Here is a 23462-nt window from a genome sequence, read left to right as displayed (position 1 = left end):
TGCAGGAGGAGATCAAGGAGAAAGACTTGCGCCTCTGTCTTCGATTGCCTTTCCCGCTTGTCAAATGTGATGAAGGAAAGAGAAGTTTGGTGATCCCAATCTAGCTGCTTCTTACTGTGATGTTGACATAGCTGCCAAATGTCTGAAAGATGGACTACAAACAGATTATCTTACATACTTTACCCAATCTGTTGTCTGCTAGATAAATAAAACCTGTCAGTTCATTAGATAATAACTGCAAATAAACGGGAGAAAACAGCTTGTAAAGGAAGTCCTTTTCAAATGAGATTCTCCCCTGTTGCAGAGGTGATCCAGAGTAACTCCTCATTCATTTGGGATTTCTGTGACTGCCATCAGATTCATCCATGATCGTCCTAAAGGCTGAAACACACCTGACAAAGCTCCTGCAAACCGAGCTGAGAGCAACACTTTATTAAAAGTCTTCATTTTTATTTCATTTACAGGCCCGTCTTCAGATTTCAGTCAGTAGTTTATTAATGAACATTAACACGACCCAAGTGGAACGGTGTTGGTTTATCGGGCTGGGACAGAAAGCTGTTCATGATTATTAACAATCTGTGTGTGTGTTATAAAGCTGTCACTGTGTGACCTTCCTGCAGCTTCAATATTTAAACTGTCAGGAAATAAACTCATTCATCTTAATTAGCATCTTGTCTCCATGGTGATAGAGACAGTGAATATGTGAGTGGCCTTGAGCAGAGACCAGGTGTGCACTGGATTCATTCTGTAATCAGTCAGAAGATTATAATGTCACCCGATGCATTTTATTAACCACTGAAGTGGTTGCTCGTGCCTCGTGCTTTTATTTAGAAGGGGCTGTAGCAGAGTAAGTCCAGCAGGGGGCGACAGAGTAGAAACTTATTCTGTCAACAGTTTACTGCTCACATGATTAAAATAGATTTGAAGTCATTATCGGTAAGTACAAACAGACTAACCTTAAATTAGTTTAATTAACAGTAAGTTGAAGACCCCGCCCCCGGGCAATGCTTTAAAAGTTCAGACTGGGTTCAAGTTCAGGGTCAAGGTTCTGGGAAGTCCTCACAAACACCAGCACACGTGTGTGTGTGTGTGTGTGTGTGTGTGTGTGTGATCCTTGGTCAGCTGTTGCTCTTCTTGTCTTTCTCTTTGAACTTTGGCCATTTAGACTCAACAGCAGCTGTCGCCTCTGAGCCAGACAGGAAGAGAAGTCTGAAGGTGTGAATACTTAGCGTCCAGGTGGAAGCGCAGTTGCAAATCGGAAAACTTTATTGACATGAACAGACATAAACGTCATGACAACACTTACAGAAGCTTTGTTTTACTGCAGGTCACAACTATCCTCCATCCAACTGACCACTCAGATGGCTGAGACTCATCCACCACATGAAGCAAAAGCTTCTTAACAACAAGAAGACAGTTTGACAAAGTTCACCTGCAAGTCTGTAAAAAACAACATAAATGTATTTTGAGAAGAGACAAAGGTTTTAGGATCACTGAAACTCAGCAGAGTCCATAAAAAGAGAAATAAGAAATTACTTCTCTTCTTCTTCAGTGAATAAACACTGTTTACATCACAAAAACAGCCTGTTCCTATTGGCTGTCCATTTTCAGTGTAACAGTTTTATTTCTTTTCATTTCCAGGTACATGGACATGTTTTATTAAAAAGGTGTGCAGCAGTCTTTGAGGGGTGTTTGCTTTTATGTCATTAGTGTGTCACCAATCAGGAACAGTGTCAGCATACAGCAAACAAGCCGCCTCAGCCAGTAAAACAACACTTCCCGTTTTATCAACTCTGCAGAAGCTTTTATTTTGCATAAAGAAAGCACCTGCAGCTGCATTCAACAAACTGGAAGTATTAAAAACTGGGAATACAAACAACTTGTAGTCTTTTGTTGATGAAATGTTAATTAAATAGGTAAACATGTGGTTATATTTGAACTACTTTAACCAGAACTTCTTCACCTGCTAACATGCTGTACTCTCATTGGCTGTCAGCTCTTAGGTTCAGGTTAGTAGCACATGCCTGTTATGAATTAATGAGTACTGTCTCGGGCAGTTTCAGATACAATCTCAAACACATCCGTCATAACATTTGAGTCGATTGAGGTGACTCAGAAACAATCAATAATCAGGGTCACCTGCATTAACCATGGTGTTAACCTCCAAACACACCGGAAAAACAGAGTCTCTGCTGAGTTTGTAGAAAGAACGCCAGCTGCAGCTTCCACAGGTGAGAGGAGAAACTGGAGGAACAGGTGTGCTGTCACACGACAGATTCCCTCAGGTTCTCATCTTGAACAAACTCATGAGTGCTGCACGGCGGGGCGGCGTGGAGAACAAACTCGCTCTGAAGCTCTACCTGGGTGGGATGCACCTGACCTGAAGCTGTCTGCTCGTGGCTGCCGCTGTACGGCTGACTCAGTCCTTTAGAAAGAGTTGCTTCTGTCTCTGGTGGCTTGTCCTGTCGTCTGTCCAGCTTCTCTCCATATTTGTAGGATGCCCGTTTGACCTTGCCCCGCTGAAGGAGGTGCTTCCTGTACGCTCTCTGGATCACTGTCGCTGCTACCTCTTCCTGTTTCCTCCGCAGGGTACTGCTGATTGGTTCATATGACTCCTGTATGTCATAATGATCACAGCATCAGAGACAAATAATATTTCTGACAAGCTGTCAAAAATGTTTTTGACCAATTGACTCTTTTTCTTCATTAACTGAATACGAACAGATAAAAATGCTGCTCTATTACAAAAACACTGAGCTTGATCTGCTGCATGTTCACCGACACATAAAGAGCCCACAAATCGCCTTCTAAATATGTCTCTTCATTTCCCGTCAGGACAGAAATGTGTTGTGGCCATTTTTGTTGAATTCTTGTGAATCATAATTTTTATCCATTATAACATACTTAAGCTATTTCGCTATTAAAGTGTGTAATTAAAAGTTTAATTTTGGAAAAGTTGTTTGGACCCTCGCATTAACTCAGAGCATGCTTGGTGGAAATGTTTTCCTTGTTGTCAGCTGGTAAGACGGGAGCGTTTTTAAAATGATTTTTTGACCACTCTGTGAACTTGTGGAATTAGATTAACTTTTGTTTATAAGTTGTAAGAAATGATTTGGTACATAATTTTGCAAGAAATAAACAGCATATATTTTTCAAAGAGTCATGTTGGAAGTGCGTTCTGAAACAAACCACCTGCTGCCACCTCAGGCCTGGATTATTCTGTTTTGAAGCTTAAAAGGCCGTGACACAGAGGTTAACCATCTTAACCTCATTAGACACCAATCCTAACTCTAACTCTGGTTGCCAGAATATGTAAGTTTTGATTTTATGAGATTGTTTCTCTGGGTCTTTGGTCTGGCCAAAGAACATACTCATTCTGACTGACACATCAAACATACTCACGTTTTTTGCATTTTTTTTCTTTTCTCCAAAGATTTCTCCACAGATTCGTTTGTCACTTGTCATTTACGTATATATGAGAGCTTTGTGTGACTGTTAGACATCTCAACATGAAATAAAAATTTAGACAAGCTAAGCATGAAGCTAAGCTATAAACAGGTCTCAGATGTAATAACAGCTTCTACACAAATTCAAAGCAGTACTGAAAGGAAAGCAATTACTGGTACTTAAATATGCCCATGTGCAAACTCTCCCAAGAACTGTACATGACACTGGTAAAGACTTTATGATAGAATCGAACAGAACCTTGGATGGGTTGTTGGCTGTGAACTTGTCTTCCATGTTGCCTTTTAGAGCGTCCATGGCCCCGGAATCACCTAAAACCTATAAATGTAATATAATATAGTATAATATAATAAAGATCCAATAGAATAAGCTATAAAAATGAGCAGGTGAGGTTACCTGTGCAGTGAGAGCAAGCAGTATGTCCAGACAGTGCAGCTTTTCTCCGGGTACCAAAGGCAGGTCCATTTGGATCAGGGTGGCAGCGTTGGGTTTGGGAATCCTCAGAGGATCCTGCAGAGCATCGCAGAAGTCTGACAGCTCACTGAGGAACACATTAGAAGCCACAGAACTTAATTCTTACAGGTCTTTAGAGAACACCACATCTCAGATTAGAGCCAGACTAAAACACAGGTGGACTCACCTGTAATGTATGAACTGTGAGGCATCGGGATCAAACTTTTCCCAGGTTTCATAAAACATCTCAAAGTCATCTTCACACAGTGGGTCGCTGCTCTCCTCTGTAGCTACATTGAAGTTCTCCAGGATGATGGCAATGTACATGTTAACCACCACCAAAAAGGACATGATGATGTACGTGGTGAAGAAAACGATGCCTAATGCTGGGCTGCCGCAGTTCCCTCTGACAGTCGTTCCTGGGTTTTCAAAGTCAGGGTCGCAGTCTGGGGGCGTGTTCATGATGGGATTTAGCAGACCATCCCATCCTGCTGATGTGGTGATCATGAAGAGGCAGATCATACTGTTTCCAAAGTTCTCAAAGTTAAATATGTCGTCAATCATCGCTTCCTTCTTCACGTAGGCAAAGTTAGACATACCAAAGATGGAGAAAATAAACATGATGAGGAAGAGAAGGAGACCAATGTTGAAGAGAGCAGGAAGGGACATCATCAAGGCAAAGAGCAGCGTCCGGATCCCTTTGGCTCCACGAATAAGACGAAGGATTCGGCCAATACGAGCCAATCGGATCACACGAAAGAGCGTAGGTGATACAAAGTACTTTTCTATGATGTCAGCAAGGAGAAGGCCTAAAGGAAGGAAGGAAGGAAAAAAGAAAGAAGGTGGAAAGGGAAAAGAAAGTATGAGATTCTTCTATTAACGTGTGAATTAAAAAACAAAAATATTAAATATTGTCAGTTTCCTCAAACATGGATTTACCTGCAATGGAAAGTATAACCACCACAAAATCAAAGATATTCCAGCCGACGGCAAAGTAGTGCTGCCGCAGAGCGATGATCTTTAGACTGCACTCTGTGGAGAAGATGATGATGAAAACAAGGTTGACCCAGTAAAGGATGATTTCTTTGTCCTTGCTCTGCTCATCTGTTTCCACCATCATAGTCACCATGTTGAGACAGATCAACACCATGATGAGAACGTCAAAAAAACGTTGGGTCACCAAGTCAAAGACCAGACCCTGAAACTTATTCTGGACACAAAAAATAAAGGAACAATTTAAATCTTGCTCCATCCCAAATGTTTTAATCCTGTTTTCTGCTCACAGGAAGTAATCGAACTGACCTCAGGCCGTGGGATAGGTTTCTGAGGTGTCTTAGAGCCCAGTTTCTTCATGGCGTTGTAATACTTCTTCTGCTCCTCTGTCATGAAAATATCACCTCCCCCCATGTAAAGAAAAAACAACACACAGTCAGCTGGCAAATAGAAATCCAGTAATAAATGATTGATGTCAGTGAGTAAAAACCTATCTTAGCTTTCTGCTGGTTGAAGTTATCTATAATGACTCCGATGAAAAGGTTGAGGGTGAAGAATGAGCCAAAGATGATAAAGCAGACGAAGTACAGGTACATGTACAGGTTGTCCTCATACATTGGCTGGGACTCCACCTACACTCCCAAAAATGTAACCATGATAACCAAGATAAAGGTTAGGATGAGAATGAAAACTGTTGACTGATGTCATTCTCTGGGGACACTATTTCAGGGGTTAGGGTGTTGCCATCAGTGTTGGGAAGGTTACTTTTTAAATGTATTCCACTACAGATTACATGCCCCAAAATGTATTTTGTAACGTATTCTGTTACTTTACTCAATGAGAGTAACGTATTCTGTTACTTTGGATTACTTAATATATTATCATGCTTTTTACAGCTACATGAATGAACTATTGCTGTGTGATTTATTACTATTACTGAAGGTTACTCTCCATACCAACACCAACTAGATGTTTAAATCTTAATATAAATGAGTAACAGTAGTTGGACATTAGGTAAGGCTGCACTTTTTGCAGTGATCTCGTATAGAAAACTATTCCACATGTATATAAAACAGGTCCGCGGCTCCGAACCGTAGTAAAGGGACCTCTGGCTAATACGTTGGGTTTGTGTCGGGTTCGCAGCTGAAAACTAGCTTTACTTTGTTGTCTGGGTCAACTTTGCTAGTGAGAGACAGAGAGAGGCGTTGAAAGGCTGCTCCAACGGAGCTTATTGTTTCAGAGGAAAACAGAACACGGTGTACAGTCGAGTCTTAATAGCTTACTTACAACTGGGCTCGTCAGGCTCTCTTCTTGGCTGCAGTGGTTATTATTATATTTACATGCTTCCAGCTCCCGTTTCTGCTCCATGACAGCTCCTACTTATCCTTTTTCTCCCTCCCTCGCTCACAGACACATAACGGGTATGACAGTCCATTCTCCCTGCAGCACGGACTACACTGCCCATCAGGTTACATGCTTTAGGGCTATGACTGTAACACTCTGCCTATTGCATTCATATTAAATCATTTTTTGAATAATACATTTTAAAATAATATTTCTTCACGTTATTATGTGGACCACAAGTAGAGGTGACATGAGCCGCAAGATAGAGACACAGACATTTGAGCCTCATAATGCGTGTTTTGTTTGGGTTTCCACCGGCGTGGAATTACCAAAAATAGAGAGAGCATAGCCAAACATATGAAACAGGAAAAGACTGCCATGTAATCCATTTATTTCAACAAAGTAACTGTATTCTGAATATCATATTTTAAATGGTAACTGTAACAGAATACAGTTACTCATATTTTGTATTTTAAATACGTAACACCAGTACATGTATTCCATTACTCCCCAACACTGGTTGCCATTAGATATCTGATTTCCTTTCCCGTCTAATGGGCATTGTTTAGGAATCCAACAAAATGAAATAAGCTAAATTGTTGTGATGGCTTAAATGTTTTTCTTAGGTTTACCCGACTAACCACAATAACTCAGAAGCACGGAAACGTTCTGACATGAAAAATTCTTGTCCCTTTCCGTCAGACTTCATTGTTAAATACACAAATCTGCTCACAAGTAGGAGATCTGTGCATCGGTATCAGCACAGTCTCAGTAACCGTTTCAGTACAACTGACCTCTCTTGAGTCTACTGCTGCATACATGATATCCATCCAGCCTTTAAATGTGGCCTGAAAGACAAAAGTCCTGAACATCAGTTTCAGCTGTTCATCTACTGCAAGAATCAGCAGGTAAAGACCCACAAAACATCATGACAGCAATATCTAATCAGTGAGGTCAGTAGAATTATTCTGTATTGATCTATTGGGTTATTTCTCTGTGAAGTCACAGGTGTTTAGACTAACCACTTGCAGCAGAGACAGGTAGCCCATTCCAACATTGTCGTAGTTGATCTTCAGGTTCTTCCAGCGGACCTCAGTGAAGTTTTCCTGAATCAGAGCCAAACACTGGGTCTTGTTGTCAACCCTCTCAGGGAGAAACAACTCCTCCGATGTCTCATTGAAGCAGTAATAAAACTTTCCTGCAAACAGGTTCACGCCCATGATGCCGAAAATCAGCCAGAAGATCAGACACACAAGGAGGACGTTGAAGATTGATGGGACTGCTCCAACCAGAGCATTAACCACCACCTGCAGTGAGAAAGCAACCAGTCAAACACAAATTTACTAGCACCCTGAGACCCTCTTGACAGGGTTGTAGACATGTGCTAGCCCCACCTTCATCCCCTCAAAGCGGGAGAGGGCTCTCAGGGGCCTCAGCGCTCTTAGGGTCCGCAAGGACTTGATGGCTCCCAGCTCAGAGTATCCCATGATATTTGCTGTTAGCGACACCAGAGACACCTAAAAGACAAATGACACTGGTGGTGAAGTCAGAGTACTAATGTCCTCCTAAAGTAGACTGTTACGCCACAGGGTGTGAGGACCCCAGAATAAACACTTTGTTCTGATTTAAAACAAGCTGTGCATGAACAGAAGTCTGTATGAAATATTCAGATTTATTAGCAGTTTAGACATGAACCTGGAGGAATGGAAACCTGTCCTTATTACTGTGGTGGAGTCTCCCTAATGAAGCTTATGCACAAGTTCAATAAGGAATATCTGTAGTCACATATCTGTCTGTTTTCCCGGTATTGCGGCTAATCTAGGCTTTCATTAACTCTCCCACACTGTGCAGCTGATTTTGACATCACTGCTCTAGTCCAGTCATCTTTTTTCCAACCTTCTTCAGGCCAATCAGCCTTTGCTGTGGGTAAATCTCACTGTGTACCCACTCCATTGCAGACCCCTTGGTACAACCCTCCTCCTCCCCATCACCACCTCTCATGACTCAGCCTCCGTTCAAGTCTCCATCTTCATTTCCACCACCAGCATCAAGATTCCTAGGGGTCCAGCCCTAATCCCTATCACCAGTGGGATTCCGTTCCGCTGTGATGGGCCATTGTAGTCGAACCACCAAATACCTCAAACTGAATTCTGAACATCAATAAATTATGTTCAAATCCTTCTAATGATCTCTCCTTATTAAACTATATGCAAGTGTCTGGGGAGACACCGGGGAGCCCATGGACATCCATGTTTGTGTCTGTAGAAACCCTCGTTGTGTTTAAAATATGTGGAGGTAAGGCAGAGGTCTTTAGCTCCACTCCAGTGGAGGGGTGGTGCCGCGGGCTCAAGGGGCAGTGCCAGGAAAGCTAAGTTCCAGGTGGCGGAAATTAGCCTGATGAACTCTTTTCCTGTTTTTAGTGACATCGGGGACTGGCAGGCGAGTGTGAAGTACATGAAGCATTGTGTGTTTAACATAACCTGCAAAAACACTAGGAACAGTGACTGAACGCTGTGTGGGTCAAACAGGCAGACTGTTGTTGATTCAGTGAAATTGAAGTAGAATTTTTAACCTCCCGTGTTCACATTCCTGTTTATAGAAATTAGTGCACATTTAATGAGATGCAAAGTATGTAATAATTTAAAATAAGCAAACAAAAACAATCTTAATTTCTATCTGGGATGTTTCATAATGTCTGTCAGTTGTATCATAGAAAAACAAAAGATCAACAGCATCTTTGGTAATCATCCATTCTGTTCTTACATCTACAATGAGGAAGTCAAGCCAGCACCAGGCGTTGGTGAAGTAGGTCTTGAATCCATAGGCGACCCACTTGAGAACCATCTCCACCACGAACACGTAGGTGAACACCTGATCCGCATACTCCAGGATCGTCTTTATGACCCGACGCTGCTCCATGTAGACATCTTCAAAAGCCTGTTTTCAAATCAGCTTTAGTCACCACATGGAAAGTTCACTGTGAAGTGCATCCGCTTGTAGAGTGATATTTATTAAAATAAACCAACACAGACATTTTCAACAAGATTAAACTGCTTTCTGCACTTGATAGACACAAACAGTTTTATACTGCTTTAGTTTATTCCTCTGATAATTTTACCAAACTCATTTGCTAAAATACAAAAAAGTGGCTCAAACCCTAACCCTAACAGTAAAGGACTTGGTTCTTTTTGTCTTAAACGCCGAGTTATTTTTTTTAAAAGGCCTCCATTCTGATCACACCAAAGAGCTCACAGGTCACTTTGGATTGTATCTTGCAGGTATTTTCAGGTAGTTCCAGGTATTCCAGGCAAAGGTATTTTCAAGATTAAGGTGGTATTTCTCTTCAGTTTCAGACATCAGCAAACTGATGGCGATGGCACCATCAGAACACTTGTTTCAAACACTAAGAGTTTATCATGTCACTCACTTAGGCATTCAAACCTGACCTCTCGGTTAACCTGTCACTTAAATTCTGAGTTTATTTAAAGCCTAATCATCTCAAATGAAAAGGAGAACGGAAGTGCAGAATAATCCGTTTCTGAACAAGAAGTTCCAGTTGCACATTTTACATAGTGAAAAAATAAAGTTTGAACCTTACCCATTTTTGTACACTGCTCATAAAAGTTAGAGGACCACTGTGAAAACACATTAGTCCTCAGTTGGAAAAAACCCACACTGGATATCTGTACCGATAAGAGCTGGGTAATGTGTTAGGAGTGAAAGGATGCCACAATGTTTGATAGAAATTAAAATTATCAACCTAAATCAAGCGTGTCGAACTCCAGGCCTCAAGGGTCGGTGTCCTGCAGGTTTTAGATCTCACCTTGGGTCAACACACCTGAATCACACGATTAGTTCATTACCAGGCCTCTGGAGAACTTCACGACATGCTGAGGAGGTCATTTAGCCATTTAAATCAGCAGTGTTCGATCAAGGACGCAACCTGCTCCCTAACCCTGGAGTTGCCCATCCCAGACCTACCTACAGACAACATCCTGAAAATCTAACTGAAAAAAGGATGCAGCAGGCTGGTCTATTTTGTTGAAATTTCATTGCAGCAACCAACAAACGGCACTCTGTAGTTTGTGTTGTATGCATGGGTGACAGTGTCAGAGCCTCTTTCTGATAAGATGATGCTCCTGGACAGTCTGAGGTGCCACCTGGCGGTGTTGGATGGATTAAAACATAACCTCCCGGTTGTGTTCTATCACATTTGGGTTAGGCAAGCGCGTGGGCCAGTCAATTGTTGATCCTCTAGTGTTCCAGGAACAGTAATTTCAATAACACGAAAGCAGCTTGAAACTGAGCTTCATAAAAGTTTAATTGACTTGATGCTGAATGCTGATTAAAAGGTGTTTCTTTGAGTTGTCGTGTGTTCATGTAGGGGTATTTGTTATATCTCACCTGTAAAACCTGAAGCAGACATATTAGTAGCCGACATGTGCTTGCCCACACTGTCTCCACAGGTTAGTAATCACTGCACAAATACGAACCAGTCATTTCTGACCTGCTCAGTCACATGATCAAAACAAACCAATCAGCACTGAGAAAACTGAGCAGCAATCAGAATTATGAGGATTAATAAAACAAAAATATTACAAGCAGAACAAAACATAAAAAACTCAGAAGAAGAAATGAAGGTTTTACCAGAGCACCGCTGCTCAGCAGGATCATGAATATGATGAATGTCTCAAAGTAGTTGTTCTCTACAATAGTGAAACAAGTTCTCCTGAAATTAAACCAGACTTTCCCACGGCCCTGGGAAGTTTCTATGTCCAGGAGTGGACAGCCACTGTAAAACTCTGAAATATCAATTAACAAACAAATGCAGTGTTTGAATTGGCCAATGAAACCACAGCACACATTTAACTTTGCAGTCGGTCCACAAGGAACGCTTCACCTTATAATCACAATCGCTAATGTTTGTCTATGAATGCATGCATGTGCCTACTGTCGCTGCAGCAGTCCACAGGCGTGTTTGTTTCTTCATCTTCCTCCTTTGGGACTTCAGGACGAAAATCTGCAGTACTGCAGACTGATGACATGTCACCCTGAACAAAAAGAGAGCAGTTAAACTTTGATAAAGACAACACTAATACATAATTACTAAAACTAATCCAACACTAATGACATTAATACAGGAGCAGAGCCTAAATTACCTGTGTTTACCTATACTAGCTACTGCGTCATGCTGCTGTGAAAAAAGGTCCATAGAATAGAAAGGAACAACAACAGGGATTACTTGTGAATACTTCTCTTCTTCATCCAGGTCATCTTCCTCTTCCTCTTCATTTTCACGTATGTCAAAGTAGGACTCGGCCTCGGCTATTGGGACCCGCAGGAATGCAATGTTATGGTAGTTACTGGTCAGGATGCCATGGTTAAAGCTAGAGGCTTTGTCGTGGGGCTCTGGTTCATCTGAGGTCACAAAGGTCAAAGGTAATACCTCCTTCATCATTGTGTCATCTTCCTCACAACTGACTGCCAAAGTAAATGGACATTAAACCCAATAAATTAAAGCTTTTTTTCTTTACACATAATACTAATAAACAATAAACATCTGAAACATGGCTTGTACCACTGGACTGGTCTTGGTTGACTTGTTTCTTATTTCTCACTAAAGCCCAGATGTGTTCCAGGATCCAGAACTTGGTCCAGGCCACAGCCTGGTTAATCCGGTTTATGGCGATTTGTAAATTGTTTTCTCCTTCATCTTCTGTAGCTGCTAGATTATCACCACTGAAAGAACTCAGCAACAAGGCCAGGAAAAGATTCAGGACCTGCAACAAAAGGGAAAAGCTTTAGAAACAGATTCATGGCCTAAAATAAGAAGAAACTAATTTAGGAACACATTCAGAATGAAAAAATAACAGTTTTATCAGTGAATGCAAGACAGGCACTGCTTGCTCAGTAAAACCTATAAATCAATATCAATTAAACCAAAACATGAAAGCAATCTCTCGCCTCACATCTCAGTGTTCTGTCACAGAGCTTCTCTCATTGCCTGTTTACGTCATCCTTTGATTTACTGGCATCTTGTGGGTGCATTTAGCTATCATCTCTGGAAGCAGATTTAAATCTACTTGGCGTGGGCTTGGCAAGCCTGTGGAGCTCCAAAGGCAGCTCAAATGAAGTTGGACTCTGGCAGTGTCTGATGCAAAAAACTTGAGTGTGGTGAGAACATGGAACAGCACGAGTCCCAGGGGGGTTGAGGAGTGTGATCCCCCTGTAGTCAAAGGAGCTTGCAAAGAAAAGCGTCTGGACTTCTTTAAGTTGAAGACGTTTCACCTCTCATCCGAGAAGCTTCTTCAGTTCTAAGGTCAAATGGTGGGGAGTCCCAGATTTAAACCTAGTGGGAGTTTCCCCCCACAGAGGGACAAAAGGACCCCCTGATGATCCTCTAATCGCCTGAGCCAAGGTGTGAAACTGGGTGTGGGTCCCAATCAGCCAGGGTTTCGGGTGAGCTCATTGTGAAACCTGGCCCCACCTTATCATGCAAATTCCTGAGGTCAGATGGCCCAGGATGTGAGTGGGCGTTAAGGCGTCTGGGGAGGGAACTCAAAACTGGATTATAGATGGCAGACAGTTGGTGTCGTAAACCACCGCCTCTGTTCAAAGATGGTCGCTCACAGTGGACATAGATGGCTTCTTTCGAAGAAGCCACACCCAGTTTCACGCCTTGGCTCAGGCGATTAGAGGATCATCAGGGGGTCCTTTTGTCCCTCTGCGGGGGGATACTCCCACTAGGTTTAAATCTGGGACTCCCCACCATTTGACCTTAGAACTGAAGAAGCTTCTCGGATGAGAAGTGAAACGTCTTCAAGCAACTTAAAGAAGTCCAGACGCTTTTCTTTGCAAGCTCCTTTGACTACGATGACCTGGATGACTGAGAACCTTCAAAGACATGAGCCCCCTGTAGTTGGAGCACACCCTCTTTTCCCCCTTTTCACAAATGGAAATCAGAGGCACTGTCTCAACATTGCAAAGACATGTCAACCAAGAGAGCCTCACAACATCCAGAGCCTTAAGGAACTTAGGGCAAATCTTGTCCACCCCAGGGGCATAGCCACGGACCATTTGTGTGAGTCATCAGACGGTTTATCAGAGTCGCCATGAGGCTGTCAAAAAGTGCAGCCTCATGGCGAAAAAAAAATGGTGTGGAGGTGTGGAACATGATCTAATGGAACTCAATGTCACCAACCTCCATTAGAATGCCTTAAAAACTCCACCACAGGTGGGAGTTGAAGAGCTTTTGGATTTGGGCCTCTGTCAGACGTTCCTAGTGCACCCTAATGTTTGGGTACATCAGGTTTGTTTAGCATCTCACCACCAGTGCACCAATGTCCACCAATCTGCATGCCAAATATCCTTGGGCAAGATACTAACCTCAGGTTAATCTCTGATGCATCAATGCATGTGAATGTTAGATAGAAAGAGCATGGAAAAAAAATCTGCTGTGAATGGTTGATGAGGCTTGTGTTAAAACAAAAACGCTGGGTTTATCGTCTTTGCTTGCCTTTCTGTAAATGTCACCATATACCTTTGACTTTCAAAACTTGAAACAATAAGAAACAGATTTAGGAAAAAGTACTTTCTAGTCAGATACTCACCACCAGGTTTCCAATAACCAGGACCATCATGAAGACAGTCAGACACATGGTCTGATCCGACACCTCCATACAGTCCCACATGGTCTCTATCCACTCACCGCACAGCACCCTGAAGATGATGAGGAAGGAGTGGAAGAAGTCATACATATGCCAGCGAGGAAGCTCACAGTCCTCTGCAATGCGACAGACGCAGTCTTTATAGTTCTTCCCAAACAGCTGCATGCCGACGACAGCAAAGATGAAGACAATGATGGCAAGAACCAGAGTCAGGTTCCCAAGAGCCCCCACCGAGTTCCCGATGATCTTTATCAGCATGTTCAGGGTTGGCCAGGACTTGGCCAGCTTAAATACTCGCATCTGTAAAGGTGAAGAAGCATGTGAGATAAGGGTGAGAAGACAGACTAGCACTAATATAATTTTTCATTCACTTTCTGAGTAAGTGATGATGGTAATGACAATGATGATGATGCACTGACCAGTCGGAATGAGCGTAACACTGATAGGCCCTGAACGTTAGCTAATCCCAGTTCAACCAGACTCATGGTGACAATGATGCTGTCAAAGATGTTCCAGCCCACCTACAGCCATGACAAAAAGTACAAAAATGTTACTATAGGAACAGCTGTGAATCATCAGTAAACAAACGCAAAGTCTGACCTGGAAGTAGTAATACGGGTCCATGGCCAGAAGCTTAAGGACCATTTCAGCTGTAAAGATACCTGTGAAGACCTGGGGGTTTAGAGGTGAGGGGTCAGACATCCAAATATGTTAAGATCTTTACTGTGTTTAACAGAGTGTAACATTCATGTGAGCTGAATGCATCTAATCAGGATCACATTGTATGACTCTATCACTGACCAGATTCCCAACACTCAGCAGCTCCTCAAACTCCTCTGTCATTGGATAATGCTCCATAGCCATGAAGACAGTGTTGAGGACGATGCAGATGGTGATGGTGAGGTCCACAAACGGATCCATAACAATGATTAAGAGCCACTGCTTGAGCCATCGCCAACAGCCACAACAGTTCCACTTCAGGAAAATGTCAGCGAACACATACCAACATGGAGGACACGGCCTCTGGTCATCCTCAAATTCTGAAAGTCACAACTGATTGGTGAAGCATGAGCTTTATTGAGATTTTCTCTAAAGGTCCTGATGTGCACATATCACATACAAATGTCACAGACCAATTAAATGGGATTTATGCAGTGTTCATTTTAAGACAAAGAGCTTCACAGAGGTTATAAGTACAGTGAAGGCTTTCTGTTTGTGTTATGCTTTTGCTCTGCATACTGTCACAAGCCAGAGATCAGAAGTCAAGCGAGATTGTTTAAAATTTTAGACTGAATTTCTATCTCCAGGTAAAGAAGGTTAATTTTCATCTCCCTTGTTCTTGCTGTAGCTATTACTCATTACCACTGTGGTTTAAATCTCTCCTCTGGAGTCTTTGTTCATTTCACCTTCTGCTGCATAGCAGTAGCTCAAAGTTAAATTCAACCTTTGGTTTAACATGTTTCTGCTGTTTGTGGGAAATACATGAAAGCTGCAAGTGATTTAAGCTCATTAATGTGCCTGTAAACATTTTAGACCAAATGTATTCGAAAGCAGCTGAACAATGACTATAGACATTTATGAACATTGGAGATGATGCTATTTGGACACTGTAGGTTGGTATTTTCAGCTGCAGCAGATTTTACCAGAGACTTCAAAATGCTTTTAAAGAGACTTTACATAGGGACCATTCAAATGAACACGACCAGCTGCATTTTTCCCGCAAGGTGCTCGACGTCTACCTCTGAACAGTTTGACCTGGTTGGTCATAATGACAGTACATCCCACAGGCTCTGTGTTAGAGGTAACATGACACAGGTGTATGTACCTTCCATTGCATTGTGCTCTAGCTTGTGGCTGTTTAAATCTGTAGATGAATTTTTCTTCTGCAGTGTTGGGTCTGCATCCTCTAACAGCTCTGCCGTCCTGGTTGCCTGCTGCAATAAAACAAAGATTCAGCTGTGTTTAAATGATCCTGTGCAAGTTTTCATGCCTCTGATCAGACCTCCTCTTCTCTCCTCTTCAGTGCCTCCAGCATCTGAGCGTACTCCTCCTCCTTCTGTTTGGCTTCAGCGATGGTAGCTTGATTCTGCTCGGCGTACGCCATGGCGACCACAGCCAGGATGAGGTTAATGAGGTAAAATGACCCGAGAAAGATGACGACCACAAAGAAGATCATGTAGGTTTTACCGGCGGCTCGCAACGTCTGCATAGAAACAAAAGAAGGACAGGTGGGCGGAACTGCTGTATGTGCTTTGGCTCTTGGTTTGTCTCATAATATATAAGATGTATGACACTGTTGCCCTGTTTATGTTCTCATTTAATTCTGCACTCATTTATTTTGTGTTTATTTGGTAAAATGGTAAATGGCCCTTCTTTGTGATGACGTCACACAGGTGTATTTGTTCTCTTTATGATGTTTATATCTGCAGTTATGCTGTTTCAAGCTGTCAAATATTTCAAACGTCACACAAATATTTTTCATCCTAAATTCTGAGAAAGTTAGAAATCGAATGAAACGTAACATGGCAATGCATCATGGGAAGTCAGGAAACAGACTGTATCTCAAAAATGGACGTAATGTCCAAATGCCACCCCTCAGTTCTCCATATGTTTCTTCCAAGGAGCCAGATTGTCTTGTAATTTAAAAAAATGTTCTTGACCAATAATTTTTCACATTTTTTCAAGCTTTTTCAAAGTTCTTCTTTTTACATTGGATGTTTTTTTCATCCATTTTCAATCCAGTCCTTGTCCTTGACCATTTTCAAATGAAATTTTTTTCTTGTGTGTATTGAGCCTCTGAACTCTGACCTATAAATCATTAAAGCATAAAAAGCTCTTTACTCAAGGGACAAACCAATGTTGTGGGAAACAGAATGAAAAGCCTGAAGTATGCCAAATTACACAAGAACTGAAGTGAAAATCAGTCACGACAGGTCTGAGCTACGTAATATTTTAAATCATCATCAGTAGGGTAGTCATCGGTCAGAAGTTTCCATCCACTCATCATGAGCATGAATCTCGTAGTATTTTAGGGCTTTTGATGGTATCGGTGAACTGCAGTGAGGGATTGTATGTCACACATCATGAATCACTTTAAAAAAACAAGAATTGGATGCAGAGGTTTGTGTACATACAGGCTTACACACACACACACACACACACACACACACACACACACACACACACACAGACACACACACACACACACACAGAGACATTTAAATTTGATTGTATTTGATGGTTTGGGCCATGACATGAAACAAGACATCAAACCACTGTTGTGGAGGCTAACGGGGTTCCTTACAAATGAATAAACCAACAATAAACACACACACACACACACACAGACAGACACATTATATTGATAAAGAGAGCCGATTTCCCCCATACTGGCTTCTCTTCATTGGCTCCCTGTTAACCCTCTCAAGGCAGGCGTTGCCGATTTGCAACAGTTAAAAACTAACAACCTGATTACCCCACATACATATTTTATGAGTTTTTTTTACTCAGCAGTACCACTGCAGGACTTGGTTGTGCATTAGCGACAAAAAGTTTAATTTGAACCTGAGACTGTTAAATTTATTATGAATTTAAAATCCTGCTCCTCACATACAAGGTCTTAAACAATCAGGTCCCATCTTATCTTAAATGCCATAACACCATCCTAATAGAGCATTTTGCTGTTAGAGTGCTCTCTAATATTGTAGGGTGTAGATTTTCAAGCAACTTGAGATAATTGGCGTGAACTGCTTCTATCCAAACATCAGTTTTCATTAGGAAAGAGTTTAGTGAACTCAAAAGCCAGTTAAGTAGTTGGTTTACTTTCTCGCAGAGACCAAATGGCTCCTGATTGATTGGAAAGTATGCAGCTTTTTCTACATGGAGGATGTGTCCATTTTTACAGTTTGTGGAAACAGCCTATAGTGGACCAGCGAGTTACTGACCAGCTGGAACAGATTTTCCCAGAAGTCCTGAGTCATGAGTCTGAAAAGAGCCAGGAACGCCCAACCGAAAGTGTCGTAGCTGGTGTAGCCGTAGTTTGGGTTTCTCCCTGCCTTCATACAGACGTAACCATCCGGACAGACCCTGGACACATTTTTGTCATCATCTGTGCTCATGTTAACATTACTATTATTGCCATTTACTATTATTTGTATCATTATGTTGACATACCCAGCATCAGAGCTGTTTCCACACAGCAGAGCATCAGCATGACCAGGATAGTAGTAATGGTTCTCTGTGACAGACAGACTGGGGTTACAGCTATGTTCTTCAGAGAACCTTAATCCTAACCCTTAAAGTATTCCTACCTGGGTTGTTGATGTACTCGTAGAAGTCAAAGTTACTGGTTCCCGTGTTGTTGCTGTAAGTGTCATTGCCATAGAAACTGGTGTTAAGATTACTGTCTGACGTGTGGTTGCTAAGAAATGGTGGTGGCATCAGGACACATTTTTGCCTCAGGTTTCCCATGAAAAGCTGAAGACCAATCAGAGCGAAGACACTGAGGCAGAAAACTGTCAGAATCATGACATCAGCAAGCTTCTTCACTGATTGGATGAGAGCTCCAACAATTGTTTTCAGACCTGCGGATTGGATGGGTGTTAAAGTCTAATCACAAACAACAAAGTCATCACTACAGGGAGACTAAAATCGCTGAAGTTTGTTTGGTGGTTAAACACGTTTTTTGTTTTTTAGGTGCACTTAACATCCAAAATCCAGTCATACACACACACACTGACCAGGGATGACGGTAATCGTTTTAAGAGCTCGAAGAACTCGGAATGTCCTCAATGCCGACACATTTCCCAAATCCACAAATTCCGTCAAATATCTGGAATAGACACATCATCAACACCTTCATCTCTGATCATTGTCACTATTTTCATAATTTTTTTCACCTTTGTAATCATTCTAATCATCGTCACTTGCATCATTTTCCTTTAATTACTAAATGTTGTTTGAAATTTAACTATGAAGATGGAATATAAATAACTTCCATCTAAAATAAAATATTTTGCTTTTACAGTTAAAGCTGCTTCTGAGGCTTCTTTTTTTCATTTTGCCAAATAAAATGAAATAAAATTACATCTTAATAAAAAAGCACCGTTTACAAAGCCAGTTATTTTATGAACCGTATGCTGTCTGATTAATACATCAAGTGTATGATTGATTATTACGCCATGCTGATGACCATGAAGTCCAGCCAATTCCACGGGTCTCTGAGGAAGGTGAAGTCTCCGATGCAGAATCCTCGAGACAAAACTTTGATAGATGCTTCAAATGTGTAGATGCCTGTGAACACATATCTGTTCAACAAGGAAACAGAGAAAATAAAAAACATAAAACACACATCAGCAGGGTATTATAGCAGCAAAGCAAAATCCCCAACTGGACTTAACACTGGATTTCTGACCCTTACATATGTCTGTGTAGGTATCAGTCATCCAGGTCATGGTGGAGTTTGTAAAGAAAGTGACAGTTTTGTGAGGATCATCACCTGACCATCTCACTCAGCTGATCAGGTTGGCTTGTATAGCAGGTACTAGTGATATTGTGTACATGATGGATGCATCACGTCACCCACTTGTTTTCTTACTCTCATGTCTCCATCACTCTGGAACAAGGTGAACCTGTACTCATCAGACCAAGTGACCCTCAGCACCCAGTCCTTGTGCTTTGTAGCAAACTAAGAGTTGCCTTCACATATATGCGTGCTCTTACTTTCACGATTAAACAGGATTTCCTCTGCTGAAGTTTTATAATATGATCAGGATTTTTTTCTTATCACATTTCATGGAGGGAAATGAGAGTTTACATATATTCTTCCAGCAGAAATCAGGTTGCAGAGTGAAACGAGGAAAGTAAAGGAGAGCTGTGACACTTAATTATGATTTAAATCAAACAAACTTTGATTCAGTTAGCTTAATGTTTGAGTATTGTTTTTATGTGTCATGTGACTTCAACATGGTACTGTAACCACGTGCTTGAGGCGAACTAAACAACCAAATGACCAAAGCTGCTGAGACTAAGAATCGCTGCTGGAATACAAGAAGTCAAAAGAGGAAACGTGGGTAGTCCAATGGTTTTTTCCAAAACATTTCCCTCAGAGCACTTTTTCCAGCTGTTGCAGGATCTTTCTCTCAGCTTTCTGAGAATCTCTGTGCTCACTGATAAACATGTCACATGGTGTCATAGAGACATCTGCAGAGACCCACTCACGATTATACTCCAGGGTCATCTCAGACAGCCACAAAACATGAAAAAACCCCACACAATAACCTGAAACGTGATGTCACTTTAGAGAGAGAGAGCGAGAGAGAGAGAGAGAGAGTGTGTGTGTGTGTGTGTGTGTGTGCGCGCGCGCGTGTGCATGGACTCACTCGACTGTCTTGCTCCATGCTGGTGGGTCACTCATCGTCATAAACACACAGTTGGTCAGAATCGTTACCATAATGAACAGACTGAATAAAGTTTTATTTGTAAGAAAAAAAATGCCATCCTGTTGTCATAAAGGCATACTGTGACATTATGCAGGTAGGGTGTAAACTATCGTAAAGGATATGAATGAATGAGGACCTTGATGGCAAAGATCCTGAGTGGGTTGAATGGACTCAGCAGGTAACAGGCGGGCTCAGCATTAAACCTGTAGATCACGTTTCCTTTACTGAGCACAATGAAGGTCTGCAGAGAGACAGACAGGTGAGACACAGGTGACAGGCAGACAGGTGGTATGGTGTTTCTCACCATCAGTATCAAATGATAACATGTAGACTGGTTGGGTAAAGTCCCACACAACCTCAAATATCCTCGAGAGGATAAAGAACTGGTCCATTGTTTCAACCATGACAAAAACTGCTCCTCCTGAATCCAGTGTTCTAGTAACAAATGAACTCTTGTCTCTGGTACCCTGACATAGACAATTCCAGGAAAACTCAAGATGCTGTATAGGTGGAGCACCCACCCTCCAGTTCTCTTTCATAATGATGGGGACCACCTTCCCAGTCTGCCAATCCAGAGGAACCATCCCAGAGCTCCACATTGTGTTGCAGGTGTGTCAACTAGAAATGCCCTACTACAGTGGTTCTCAAGCTTTTCACAATGAGTACCACCTCATAAAATATATGGCTCTTGGAGTACTATCCTTATCAACGACATTAAAGTACAGTAGTATTGGCCTAATAAACACCACATACAGTTTACACAGACAATTTTCTTATGAATGTTATTTATTTTAACTGTCATAAACAGGATGTGACGAGTGATAATAATAACAACTGTACTGCATTAAACCATTCACAGCAGGTGTAATATCCGATCGTTAAGTGATGACCTGATGAATCCTGCTTCTGGGTCCAAACTACTCTGCATTTATTAAGGCCGTTGTGTTTTTAGCGTGTTCTCTTTGTATCTTGTTTTATCTAATCTGAAATAGTCAGTGATCACTGTCGGCCTCTCTCGGATTTTACCATTACTATTCATTTTTTAAGCTCAGTTTTTAAAACCTTACAATGAAACTACAGCCCAGCCCATGCAGCAGTATGTTAACTAACTAACCTTCTATTGCAGTTCTTCTTCTGACTGAAAATTGGTCCATTAACAGCATCCTGCCATGTGATTACATTTGCTCCTAACCATCGGGAACCCTCTTTGTGTGGAAAAAAAAATGCGTTCGTCCTCCAACTTCAGTCACTGCTGTTTGGTTTTCTGTCTTCATTTATGTTGACAGTGAGAGCACTGCTGGCTGTGAAGGTTTACCACTCACTTGCAGAAGAAGCAGATTGCATTCTCCTGGCTACCAGGAGCTTCAGCATCCAGGCGATAGTTCCCGACTTATTGACGACATCTCCCGCGCCCCCACCAATTCTCCCGGGGGCCTCCGACTCATCGATGGTGGCTGGGAACGTGGCACCTCGGCACCGCAGAAAAGGGCGGTGTTTTTACCATTAGCGTGACTGCCCTACAACATCCAGGGCCTTTAGAAACTCATGGTGAACCTAATCCACCCTAGGAGCCAGGCCTCCAAGGAACTGCTTAACTGTGTCAGTGACTCACCTCTATTTATTGGCTAACTAAGCCCAATTCCTTCCCTTGTTCTCAGACTCTGCTACCTCTACAGAAGCTATGCCAATAGGATTCAGGATGCCTTCAAAGTATTCCTTTCTATGACCATCTCAGCTGAAGTAAGCAACAACCCACCCTGCTATAAACAGTTTAATTTGAGCACCTCTTTCCCCCTGTGAGATTTTGCTTCAGCTATAGCCTGAGTTCCCCTTGGCCTGTCGGTACCTGTCAGCTGCCTGTGGAGTCCCACAGGCTAACCAAGCCCAGTGGCCCAGTGGCTCTATTCCCCTCTGGTGTCCACAATGTTGAGTAGGGATCACGAGAGGTATCAACCGCTTTGCAGCTGCATCTCCTTGCAGCAGCCTAATCAATGAAGGTGTAGAACATTTCCAGCACACCCCCATGATATATTTGGGTGTGCCAGGTGTGTCTGGCATCCGCCCCTGCTACCTGATCCAACTCACCACCAATTGGTGATCAGTTGGCAGTTCAGCTCCTCTCTTCACCTGAGTGCTCAGAACATATGGCCGTAGATATGATAATACAATTACAGAAATGTGTTGTACATTTATGGACATACTTATGTTCAAACATATATTTCTTTAAACAAAAACACCTTCTTTGACTGGTAGAAAGGATCCAACTCCTCCAGTGGGGTGTTGAGAAACTCAGGAGGTGGGTCTCCATATATAAGGGGAAGAGGTTTTCCGGCCTCCAGGTCACTGGCTGGTTTAGGAAGATCTTCCTCTGCAATCTGTGACACAGCCAGAGTATGGATTATATGTTTTCAGAGTCCTGATTACTTATCCTTAGCTGATCAGTCAGTATATTATATACCTCAATGTTGTTCTCCTTTCTTATCTGACATTCCTTTTCTTCAGCTTCATGGCGCCGTTGGATTTCCTCCAGTGATGCTGGTGTGAATCGTCTAAAAATCTCTGAACCAATAGGGGGCAAAAGAGGTGCCATGTTGGCATCATGCAGAATCTCCTGAACTTCCCTAGTTCACCTGTCACCTGTAGGGAACGAAAATGCAGGGGATTTAAGCCCTTCATTAGAAAGGAGCACTATGATGTCACAGTGAAACTAACTAAAAGTGAACTAAGTCAAACAAGATCAGAATGCAGTATCTCACTATACTTCACTTGAGCTTTCATGTTTTCAGTGTTGCTGGTGTTGACCCCACCCTTGCGTTACTATGGCACCAGCAGCTGTTGGGAGTCATCAATTTAACCCTTAGGTGTAAAATTACAGTGAGTACGATGACCTGGCTCATTCCAACACACACACACACACACACACAGACACACGCGCACACACACACACACACACACACACACACACACACACACACACACACACATACACACACACACACACACACACACAGACACACACACAGACACACACACACATACGGACACACACACACACGCACACACACACACGGACACACACACAGACACACACACACGGACA

The 23462-nt window shown here is 42.2% G+C and overlaps 1 protein-coding gene across 2 annotated transcripts; it reads right to left on the bottom strand.

Moving 5' to 3' along the window:
- Nucleotides 1-927: 927 nt before the first annotated feature.
- On the bottom strand, nt 928-22986 carry scn4ab (sodium channel, voltage-gated, type IV, alpha, b). 2 transcript variants are annotated; one of them, XM_085157008.1, is made up of 30 exons: nt 22821-22986; nt 22600-22737; nt 20485-20603; nt 20303-20392; nt 19100-19228; nt 18662-18753; nt 18233-18505; nt 18096-18159; nt 17867-18008; nt 15925-16125; nt 15748-15856; nt 14724-14962; nt 14523-14594; nt 14342-14443; nt 13866-14222; nt 11834-12035; nt 11498-11736; nt 11207-11306; nt 10903-11057; nt 9019-9192; nt 7650-7772; nt 7278-7562; nt 7050-7103; nt 5406-5543; nt 5221-5325; nt 4858-5128; nt 4106-4727; nt 3862-4006; nt 3706-3783; nt 929-2615 (listed from the first exon to the last, which is right to left on the bottom strand). In XM_085157008.1, exons 1-30 carry the CDS (start codon nt 22950-22952, stop codon nt 2265-2267), a joined length of 5301 nt encoding a protein of 1766 aa, XP_085013134.1. In that variant the 5' UTR covers nt 22953-22986; the 3' UTR covers nt 929-2264. The 2 variants fall into 2 exon arrangements, with proteins under 2 accessions (XP_085013133.1, XP_085013134.1); XM_085157007.1 differs by lacking the exons at nt 20485-20603; nt 22600-22737; nt 22821-22986 and having other exon boundaries at nt 928-2615.
- Nucleotides 22987-23462: the final 476 nt, after the last annotated feature.

The sequence above is a fragment of the Neolamprologus multifasciatus genome, chromosome 4 (genome assembly GCF_963576455.1).
Source record: "Neolamprologus multifasciatus chromosome 4, fNeoMul1.2, whole genome shotgun sequence".
NCBI classification, from domain to species: Eukaryota; Metazoa; Chordata; class Actinopteri; order Cichliformes; family Cichlidae; genus Neolamprologus; species Neolamprologus multifasciatus.
Note: the sequence above shows the minus strand (reverse complement) of the source record. Positions and strands in the feature narration are given on the sequence as shown.

Bases quoted from the DNA above. Each gene is read 5' to 3' on its own strand.
- scn4ab (XM_085157008.1), bottom strand. From the start codon at position 22,952: ATGGCACCTCTTTTGCCCCCTATTGGTTCAGAGATTTTTAGACGATTC. The intron at 18,160-18,232 runs GTAGGAATACTT...TGTCTGTCACAG, and splicing joins CGAGTACATCAACAACCCAG to AGAACCATTACTACTATCCT. The intron at 11,307-11,497 runs GTAATCCCTGTT...CTTTTTGTTCAG, and splicing joins AAGAAGAGAAGTATTCACAA to GGTGACATGTCATCAGTCTG.